The following is an 11,024-nucleotide window of genomic DNA, read 5'->3' as shown; positions in this document are numbered from 1 at the left end:
AGAGGATGGAGATGGTTGCACCTCTGCTATGCTGTGCCTTCTTTTGGGCTTCTTTTTTATTTTTGGAAGATCCCTGAAGCTTTTGGAATGTGGTTGCATCTTCTTGCTTTGGGCTTCTTTTTTATTTTTGGGAGATCCTTGGAGCTTTTGGAATGTGGTTGTATCTTCGGGCAGTGAGTGATCAATGGCTTTTTCTGCAGATTGCTCGTGGAGTGGGCTCGGGTGAAGCTTGAGCTGCAAGGGACAGAGACATTGGCGATTCTCCTCGGCTGCTCCAGAGCTGAGCAAAGCAACTATAGTATCTGAAAGTTGATCTAATCGACCCAAAGATATGCCTGTTTAGATGATAAACTGGTAGCAATTGTAAAACCGCGACAAAACTAGGATGTTCATAGGAACAGAAATCTTATATTACTGGAAGGCTTCTCTGGCATACAAAATTCATCTACACAAAGGCTAATTGCCTAAAGTCTGACAAAATTATCGAAAACTACCTAGGGAAGGCAATACCACCACCACCCTATCCATATCATTCCTTGGGCGCTTGTTGAAAAGGAACTTCCACAAACTGCTAATCTAGCGTCATGTGAAACCTTGATCATCATATTTGTCGTGGAATTGTCACGGCAGATGTCCTCGGGTTAGGACTTAGTCGTGGAGCCATCGCAATTGGGAAGCTTGAAGGGGTTAAGTGGGACAAGGAACACGAGGGTTTATACTGGTTCGGCCCCTTACGGTGAAGGTAAAAGCCTACGTCCAGTTGAGGTGGTATTAATCAAGGTTTCGATAACCAGGGAGCTAAATAGCTATGCCCGGCTCTCGATCAGATTGTTGTCGCCCCTAAACCGCTGCCGGGTCGTCCCCTTATATAGGGAGGTTGACACCCAGCGGCCCTTAGAGTCCCGGCCGGCTCATAAGAGTGTCCGGCTCGGACTCTAAACAATACTTGCCTTATACTACAAGTTCTACTATAACAATAAAGATTGTACTACGGGCTTTAAGCCATATCCGGGTCTCAGCCCATCTCTGGCCCATTATCTTGGAACTTAGCTCCGGGCTTCTGGCAATGACCCTTAGTGTAACCCGGCCCTCCTGGCGGGTGACTCCCAGGTCTATATCCTCAACATTAGGCCCCAGATTGACTTGAGCCGGCTCGTGTCAATCTTCAACTCTGCCGACAAAAAAAACTCCGGCTTACCGTTCGTGTGAAGGCCATAACCCGGTGTGACGTCATTCTCCGGACTCCGGATAATCCGCCGTGACGTCATCCTCCATTAAGTCCGTTTTTTATTCCGCCAGATCCGCAACGGATCTCTGCTTTTACTGTCTTTGCGAAAATCGAGGCGCCGTGAGGGGGAGATAACCACGCCGTGGTCTCCTTGAATCTCGCGCCCACTTATGACTTACCTTATAAATAGGCCGGCCCGGCACTCTCTTCTCACACTCTCCTTCTTCCTCGCGCTGTCGTTCCTCTGCCCGAGCTTCTGCCGCCGCCGTCGTCGCGCCCCTGATCTTCATCGACCCGGCCGCTGCATCACCCTCACCCGGACCAGATAACGGCGGCGACCTTCGCTCTTCCTCAACTCCGGTGAGTCTTCTCTGCCTTGCTAGAACAGATCTGTGGTAGGGTTCCTCCCGTTCTTCGTGTTCGTCACCTTTACCCAGAAGCTCGGCAATCCTCGTCACCACTGTAGTCGGTTGACCTTTATCCTTGCGTAAAACCACTGCGGTAGACGTTCGGAACTCATTTCATCTGCAAGAAATCCTCTTTTTACTGAATAAGAACTGTGTTCAACCTCAAGAACTTCTCCTGCCTCTGTTTTTTAGGTCTAGAAAATTTTCTCTGCTCCGACTATTTTGATCCAAAAAAGTTACGGTAGCATGTGAAACCGGTTTACCACACTTAGTAAAAACGCAACCATTGAATCTCGGCGGCTTACATGTCCGGTTTAAAGAGAACCATGCTCTGTAAAATCCTCCGACTTAACTGCAGTAAGCCGTAGATGACCAACTTAACCTGAAAGCCCCGACAGCTTAGATAACCCACCATATCAATATATATCATTAGTCCCCTTCATAAGCCGTCACTGTAGTTTGAATGATAATCCCCGGCTTATAATTAACCCGGACACTTTTCTCTTCCTCATAGACCACCAACCGTCACCATGCCTCCCAAGGCTCCCATTACTTGCAACTGGATGAAATCCAACGTCACTGAAGAGACCCTGGCCAACTTTGTTAAGTCCGGATATCTGCCCAAGAAGGAAGTGATGTCCTACCGTGCCCCTGACCCGTCCGAAGAAAGACCTCAGCCGAGGGACGGGGAGGTAGTGATCTTTGCAGACCATATGAGCCGGGGCTTCGCACCGCCCGGCTCAAAATTCTTCCGGGACGTGCTCAACTTCTTTGACCTTCGGCCTCAGGATATAGGACCCAATTCCATATCCAACATCTGCAACTTCCAAGTTTTTTGTGAAGTATATCTTGGAGAAGAGCCGAGTCTGCTGCTTTTCAGAGAGCTGTTTTATTTAAACCGCCAAACCGAGTGCGCAAACGGTCCAAGTCTAGAGTTAGGCGGCATCTCCATCCAACGGCGCAGGGACTGTCTATTTCCTTACGCAGAACCGCCAAGTCACCCCAAGGACTGGAACATGACTTGGTTCTACTGCCAAGACACGTCCCCGGCTGATGAGAGCCCGCTGCCCGGCTTTCGCCCAACGCGCCTGGAGCCGACTCATCCGCTATCCGACAAGCTGACTGCCGCGGAACGCCAGCCTCTGCTTCCAACGATCAATAAGATCAAGGCCCTGCTAGGCAACGGTCTGAACGGAATAGACCTGGTCCGGGTCTGGATCTCATGGCGGGTGATCCCATTGAGCCGCCGCCCCGGCTTAATGTGTGAGTACACCGGGCGAAAGGATGACCCGCAGAGGCACAGTCGCAACGACCTTCCAGAAGACGTTGCCGAAGAAGAGACCAAGGCTCTATTAAACGAGAGCCTGGCAGACTGTGGAAGAACCGGGCTAGCCCCGTTCTGCAAGACCAATCCGGCCCCTGCGGTAAACCGCTGACCTTTAACCTTTCAACTTCTTTTACATGCCATCTTGCTAAGAATTCATTACTGTATTTCTCAGGCTGATGATAAATTCTGGCGGGTCAAGTATGACCATGAGGCGGCCAAGAAGGCCAGGAAGGCGAAGAAAGCCGCCAAGAGAGCCGTCCCTCGCAAAAAGGGAAACAGACCCACTGCTTCGGAGCTGCTGCAATTAAGCGATAGCTCCGAGTCAGAGGTAACCCTTAAACCTTTAAACTCTTGCCATATTTATTGTTTGCTGCTGTCCACTTTACCATCATTTTGCTTATTGACAGGATGACACCGGCGCCAGTAACCCGGTGATTGAAGAGGTAACATTACTCCCCTCCGACTCGGAGCCTTTGCCACAGCTGAAAGTCCGAAGAGTAACCCGGAAAGTAAGCATTTCTCATCCATTAGCTCATCAAGACCCTCAATTTCTTTTGAAGCAGCAGGTTCACGAAAGCCGGCGTCTCACCCGGGCCCGCAAGGACACCGACCTCTCCGCCGGGTTACCCGACGCGACAAGGAAACGTCGCACCGAGGTCTTTTCTCACTCGTACCCTTTTCATCCGTTGGCGGGTGTTATCCGTCAACCGCTTAATTCTTCTGACTCCAATTACCAGGAAACCTCCCCTTCTTCTGGTGACTCCATGCAGTCAAGTCTGCCGGCCTTCAAAACTGCACCCGGGTAATAACAATCACCTTACATTACCTGTCTGTATTTACTCTTTGTATGCCTAACACTTCTGTCTTTTCAGTGCCCAGGCAAAGCTCACCAAAAGAGCAAAGAAGACCAGGTCAGCCGGAGTGCCGGACTTGCCTGAGCCGGAGACGACGGCTCAAGATCCGCCAGCCGCCTCCGAGGCCACCATTCCCATGGATACGGCGCCTGAAGCCCCTGCCCCGACCACCAAGACAACGACCGAAGCGTCAGCTAATCCGGAGGCCTCCGGCTCAACCCCACCGGCTAACGACCCGGACGTGGTAATTACCCGGACGGAGTATGTTGAGCCGGGGAGGCCGACCGCACTGGCCCAATGCTCCGCGAAGGGGGAGCTGCTGCGACCCCACCGGGCGAATCTGGATCTCTCGGGCTACCCCGATTTGAGAATTGGAGAGCTCGTTTCTGGCTACATCAGCCAGGTTCACAAGAGCTGGGACGCGGAGATCGCCATGGTCAATCAGATCCAACAAAAGTCTGAGGTAACCTTCTGCTGTCTTCTTACTTTCCGCATAGTGATCCTTGTCATGCTAGCCCCCAAGTCTATAACTTATACTTGGCATATGTTGTAGACTTAGAGTCCGGCTTACTTAATTGAACCAGCAGTACGTAGATAGACACGTTCAATATGCATTACCCCCAAGTGCCAAGTGTCTTTGCTTGGAAAGTGCTTGGGACTTATATAATGACTATTTAATAACCCGGAAATATATGCAGGCTACTGGCAAGAAATTTGAGTCGGACCTTGCGGGTCTCAAGAGCCGGTTAAAAACTCAAGAGATGGAGACCCGGAAGGCGAATGCCAAGTTTGTCTCCAGCATCGCCGCTCAGGAGAAATTGAAGACTGAATTCGACGCTGAGCGGAAGGCCTGGGCTGAGGAGAAAGCCGCACTGGTGACCCGGGCAGAACAGGCGGAGAAGGCCCTCACTGAGAAGACCGCTGAGCTCTCCGGTCTAAAGCACCAGGTTTCCCAAATGATGGCTGCTATCTTCGGTAAGTCGCCTCACCGGCTTTCATCAAGTCTGCACATGTTACGATTCACCCTTGTCACCGGCTTACCTGACCTTTATTAAACAGGTCCCAGGAGTGCCAACCTCAACCAGAGCGTGGTCACCAAGCTAAAGGCCGTGTACACCCTGGTGGAACAACTCTACACCGGGTCACAGCGCGCCTTAGCTGTGGTGGCCCTATCCAATGAGGTGCCAACCCATCTGGCTGAAGTCCTGCGCCGGCTCGCAGTTTTGCCACAGCGAATCCAAGAGCTACGTCGAGCCTCCGCAAGATCCGGAGCAATTGCCGCGCTGAGCCGGGCCAAAGCCTTCCTGCCGGAGCTAGACCCGGCTGGCATCGCCCTGGGTTACCCCAGCCTGAAGGAAGACGGCTCCACCTTCGACCAGAAGGATTTCGCGGCATGCGTGAAGGCTGTACGCCCGGTGGCCACCATCATCGGGAACGACACCGACTTAACCAAGTATCAGCCGGGGTACAACGCGGAGAATCAGAGGATTCCAACCCCTCGCTATGAAGCTCTTAGTCTGATTCCTCCGGCTCGCCAACACACCTACGCCCCCGAGATTGACCCGGCCGGGTTAATTGACGAAGAAGCTCAGTTCGAAGCTCTCAGCGGCATCAACTGGAAATCGTCGACCTTCGAAGCCTTGGGATTAGCCGGAGCAGAAGATGAGCCGGGGACTTCGACTCAGCAGGCGTCATAAACCGGCTAGCGGCTCACGAAACAACGCTCCACCCTTGAAACTTTGAAAGATTTTTGTAATAGAATAAGTGCAACAATTTATCTCTGTCGTGCCATCGTGCACGTAATGAATGCTGAAATCCTTTGAAGTCATTCTTTTGATGCTCCTCCGGGTCATAATTATCCTTCGTGCTTCTCAACCTTTAAAAAAGTACCTTCAAGCATCTGCATAGAAAGGTAAATCACAAGTCTCAAGACGGCTTACCACCCTCCGGATTAAATGACCCGGGTAGCATGGTTGGTATCTTAACCCTAATGGACTTGTCTTGATGACCTCCAGGATGTTCAATTAACAAGATAATTCCAAAATTAAGCCGGTCAAGCGAAACCCGGCCATGCACACGTTGTCATAATCAGAGTAGAATTTGCGATAAATCGGAACTTAGGGGCTTCCAGTTCGAATACGACCAGACACCCGGCCCGAAAGGGGTTTAAGCCAAGATTCGGATACGATCATATAGCCCCCAATGGGTGTGGCGATGCCAATCAAGAGGGTACCGACAGCTATGTTCTCTTGGGTTCGAATACGGCCCATGTTTGAACAGGAAGCCCCCAAGTGATTCTGAAAATTGTTTAACGACGCTGATTCGAATACGATCCACGTCAGTTCTCAGAGGGGTTACACTATGATTCAAATATGACCAAAGGCAACCTCCCAATGAGCTCAGCACTTTGCCAATCAAATGGGTATCGACAGCTATGTTCTCTTTGGTTCGAATACGACCCATGTTTGAACAGGAAGCCCCCAAGTGATCTTACTGCTTACGGCTAGACTCAAATGCGATCATAAGCCGGATCCTCCTTTCAAATTAGTATGACACGTATATTTGGAGGAGAAAAAAGGACAGAGGTCCTGCTTTATTGCTTATCATAATATATATATGTCTGAGATAAATATGTACACCACAAGAGGACGACCCGGCGGCCCTTAGAGTCCCGGCCGGCTCATAAGAGTGTCCGGCTCGGACTCTAAACAATACTTGCCTTATACTACAAGTTCTACTATAACAATAAAGATTGTACTACGAGCTTTAAGCCATATCCGGGTCTCAGCCCATCTCTGGCCCATTATCTTGGAACTTAGCTCCGGGTTTCTGGCAATGACCCTTAGTGTAATCCGGCCCTCCTGGCGGGTGACTCCCAGGTCTATATCCTCAACAATATTTGTACCAAAGAAAGCACCGGTGAAGCTCGACAAATCCCGCAGCACCAAACTTACGCACCCGAAGCATCACATGAGCCTCTGGGTAAGAGGCAAGTGCCAATCTCATTCCATCATTTGTGGTAAACTTCAATTGGGCGATCAAAACCAGCGACAGAACCAACCAATCTGTTGGTAATCACCTCTGCTGACCTGAATCCTACCTGCAAGCACCACTGCATGGTTTACAACAACTCTGCTGTAGGAAACTGGAAAAGAACATAGCACTAGCTGCCGATATAGCACGCACCTTGTCCAGAAGTATCTCCCGGAATTTCTCAGGATATATACAGATATCATTGAAGTTTTCTTTGGCAACCTGAAATCCAGCAGAAAAAAGGACAGGACGATGTGAGTTAACTTCACCCCATGAAAGATTGAGAAGAAATAATTGTTTCATCGATGGATCAGGATTTTTTACTAATCATTCTAAGATGCATAAGATTGTGTGATCAGGGGAAACAAAAGCAGGTTAGGTGAGAGTAAGACCCCAATGTAAATGATGAAAGACTTAAAAAAAACGTAAATGATGAAAGACCAGGAAGCAATTCAAACCAAGAAGTACATCTAGCTTTGAAACGAGCAAGGGACCAAAAGAACAGTTCAATGCAACATACTCATGGCTACCCTTCAGGCCTTCACAAACAGAGTCCGAGCTTTAAAGTTGAAACTACACCATCTCAAGCCAAAAACAAATCATGTAGCATCAGTCAGAAATTACCTCCGACACTAATCTGTTTTTCCTATACGAGGTCCAAGGTTGAGGCTCCATGATAAAAATCCCTCCCTGCAAAACAAGAAAAGCCAGAGGAAAGAAGACAAGGTATTGTTAGTTTTTCCTCTTACCAGAGAGATCCAATTTAGGGACAGCAAAAGAGAAATAGATACCGGTCTTAGAAGACTCCATATCTTCACAAACAAAGTGATTATGCCATCATCACCCCAGTTCAGGTGGATCCATTTTGTCACGCTCAAACTGCAAGAGAACAAAAGCATAAAAAAAAACAAGATGACATTCAATTTGATAGTGACTAATACAAAAAAATCTCTGACATGTCTCTCTTGTAAATTTGCAACTTACCACATGATGGTGTCATACTGTTCTGTATATCTGTGTGTGCTCTGGACAAAATTTTCAGACCGAAAAGAGACAATTTCAAAAAGATCAGGTTGTTCGTGTTTAGAAATATTTCCATTTGGCATCTCAGATACCACTTCTTCTCGACAGCTCTGAGTTGTGGAGTCTGACGAGTTATGAACCTTGGCACTTTCCGGAGCCACGTTGCCTGTTCGAGATATCCTTCTTAAATTCCAGTTAGCAGTTTCAATCAAACCTACAAGGTTAAGATCAGAATCAGTTTCATTTGACAAACCTAACACAGCCAACCTTTGGCAAGTCAAGAACACACAAACATTCCGAAACTACAAGGAACTATTCAAGTATGGTTGATGATATTTATTGGTAATCTGTCAAATATTATTACTTAATTACGAACCATGCATCTAACGTCAGAAAATTACAGAAATCCAAGTTTGACTGTCATAAATGCACATTCTGCTAAAAAAATAAATTAACATTATAAATCTCATACAGAGTTTCATAATTTCAAGATAGGTTCAGTTATCAATAGAGAAACACTGAATTTGTACACATGAAGGCGTTGGCATCACCAAGGATTTTATGCCATTTAAAAAAAAATGTTCCACCAAATCCTACTTCTTTAGACTCGCAAACACAACACACCTCACAAGCATTGTGTCAATAGAATAATTACGAACTACTAACAACACTGAGCTGGGATATACAATAACCGGTCGGACAGGACTAATTTTTTTTTCATTTGCATTTTATATTGTCCAGAAATGAGCATTAATGTTCTCAGCACACCACATTATATACAGAAAAACACAAAATGTACATAAAGGCTGCTGTGAGACAAGCATCAATCAGATCTTCAGATTGTTTTTTGAAAAGATTCCAGCTACCAGGTTTCATGCACTAAAAACAAACAATATGAAATCTGAATTACAAATATACAATATTACTTCATTAAATATTACAATAACAGTTTAAACCTTTATCGATGTCAACTCCAAGGATGCTTCGGCACACAAACTTCATCGCTGCACAAGGTAAGAAAATTAGAGATGAGCAACTGTGTTTGTCAGGAAATTTATTTAGAGAAAAAACATTCTACAGTATATATCTCTCTTGCAATTGTGGCATCTGCCCAAATTTTTTTGTACATGTCACCTGTGATGTACTGATTTCTAACAAATGAACGTCAGAAGAGCCACTAATCACTGCATAGAATAATGAAGCAGAAGACCAGCTACAGCTAATTGGCATTCGGTTCTTATATGGTCAAGGGTTATCAAATGAAACTATGCTATTGCAGACCATAATAATAATAAGTTAACAAAGGTGGCTGACATGTTTATGTAGGGTGGTCTCAACCATATTACAAGTGACAATATAAAATAGATGGCACATACTCGATTAAAATTATCCTAACATGACCATATGAATAAAACAAAGAATATTTACAATAATTTGCTAAATAATGCTTATGTTAATCTGGATAAGACTTTCATAATCAACAAGAGAAACTAAAACAATGTAACTGCAGAGTAACAGTAGTCTGGTAATTCAAGAACAGAAGCGATAACATTGAAGTTGAAAGTCATGTGAATAAGACCAGAAGATCATTAACCAAACAAAACAGAACAAAATTATTATCCCCAGAACATTACCTAGACCGATTGTGACCAAACCTTGGTTGCATCCAATATCGAGACAATCCTTGCCTGCAAACCACTCCTTCTTGAATATCTCAAGGCGGGGATCTTCACCAACGTTACGATCAATCTGTTGAACATCAAAAGATTTAAGTTATCAGCTAAGATTGGTTGATCCAGCCATTGAGTACCTTTTTGTTGTATTAAGTGAACTATCATGTGCAGCATAGACCAATTAAATGTCCAATCTAATGAGTAGACCCTCTGTCGGTCTATCTGCCTCCTTTGTACAGGTGAATTTAGCATAAGCAGATCTGTCAAAACAAGTACGTGCAACTAGGCTCCATGTTTGCTTACTCCTTCTCTGCCAATAGCATTACAACAACACCTGTGGGGCATTTATTAATCAGAAATTATCCTACATGTCCAATATGGGGTCAAAGGCTCAAAGCAGTGGTGATTACTGTGCCCCCTAAAATTCGACAGCCATGTCACACACAGTACCACAAACGTTGGATTGTCTAACTAGGCAATTTTAACACCAAAATACCCAACAGATAACGTCTATGCTGGTCTACCGCAAACTACAATAAAACAAAACAGTATATTCATCTCACTCCAGTTTCCAATCGATACAAGAAAAATGGGAACCACGGGTCCTAGTAGTTGCAAAACTCGAGTTCTGCAAGCTCTTGAGACACAAATCAATGTCGAAACCTATCAGCGCATTTCATCAAACAGCTTGGGCGTGTCCTAAGCAAAAGCTCCACCTCCTTCAACTAAGAATCCTAGTCCTTATAAACCATCCCAGTCCCAGGAACATAGCAATCTCCAGCAAATCATTTCACCAAATAACTCCACGGCATGCACAACACAATGACGATTCACCGTTTGTTAAAGAGAGGCCACGGAGTGGAGGGGAGAAGCGCGGTTCAACTCACTCGGTAGCCGTAGTAGTTCCTGTAGTTTCCGTAGATGAAAACCTCCTTGTTCTTCCGCTTCTTCCCTCTACCTCCACCCCCGCCACCTGCACCGCCGCCGCCGTTTCCTCCTCTTCCCTGTGCGTCGCTCTGTTTCCTCTCCGCCTCTCCTTTGGGTCCCTTGACCGCGGAAGGTGGCTGCGCGAGCGCGACCATCCTCTGAGGAGGGGTGGCTCTCTTCGTCGCCGCCTTGTCTCCCTTCGCGCGGACGGCGGCCGGACGGCGAGGCAGAGGAGAAGAAATCCTTCGAGGCGAGAGGCTTTTGCGGCGCCAGACTTGAGGAGAAAAGGAGGAACGACCCGGCGAACAGCAAGGAAATTAACACGTAAGCCCCTGCGGTGCGGTCCATTCGAAAATTAGTTTTGAACACGGGAAGGCATGTGCACTGTTTCTTTTTTATTTTTTAGAAATAACCGCATATATTTCATTAGACAAACGTAATATAAAGAGTACACGTGTGGTCATTACAGAAGACATACATAGATGTCTTGCAATATTGCAACAAAGACTTCATAAGAAGTAAAACTAGAATTTCATTTCGACAGAATCTTGT

General features: G+C 46.6%; 1 protein-coding gene across 2 annotated transcripts; it reads right to left on the bottom strand.

Moving 5' to 3' along the window:
• Window positions 1–388: 388 nt before the first annotated feature.
• On the bottom strand, window positions 389–10,806 carry LOC109734880 (probable RNA methyltransferase At5g51130). 2 transcript variants are annotated; one of them, XR_012188454.1, is made up of 9 exons: window positions 10,433–10,770; window positions 9,507–9,621; window positions 8,829–8,876; window positions 7,834–8,086; window positions 7,641–7,728; window positions 7,474–7,539; window positions 7,003–7,071; window positions 6,720–6,916; window positions 389–611 (listed from the first exon to the last, which is right to left on the bottom strand). XR_012188454.1 is itself a non-coding variant. In XM_020294063.4 (8 exons), exons 1-8 carry the CDS (start codon window positions 10,625–10,627, stop codon window positions 6,827–6,829), a joined length of 924 nt encoding a protein of 307 aa, XP_020149652.1. In that variant the 5' UTR covers window positions 10,628–10,806; the 3' UTR covers window positions 6,378–6,826. The 2 variants fall into 2 exon arrangements, 1 of the variants encoding a protein (XP_020149652.1); XM_020294063.4 differs by lacking the exon at window positions 389–611 and having other exon boundaries at window positions 6,378–6,916; window positions 10,433–10,806.
• Window positions 10,807–11,024: the final 218 nt, after the last annotated feature.

The sequence above is a fragment of the Aegilops tauschii genome, chromosome 7 (genome assembly GCF_002575655.3).
Source record: "Aegilops tauschii subsp. strangulata cultivar AL8/78 chromosome 7, Aet v6.0, whole genome shotgun sequence".
Lineage (NCBI taxonomy): Eukaryota > Viridiplantae > Streptophyta > Magnoliopsida > Poales > Poaceae > Aegilops > Aegilops tauschii.
Note: the sequence above shows the minus strand (reverse complement) of the source record. Positions and strands in the feature narration are given on the sequence as shown.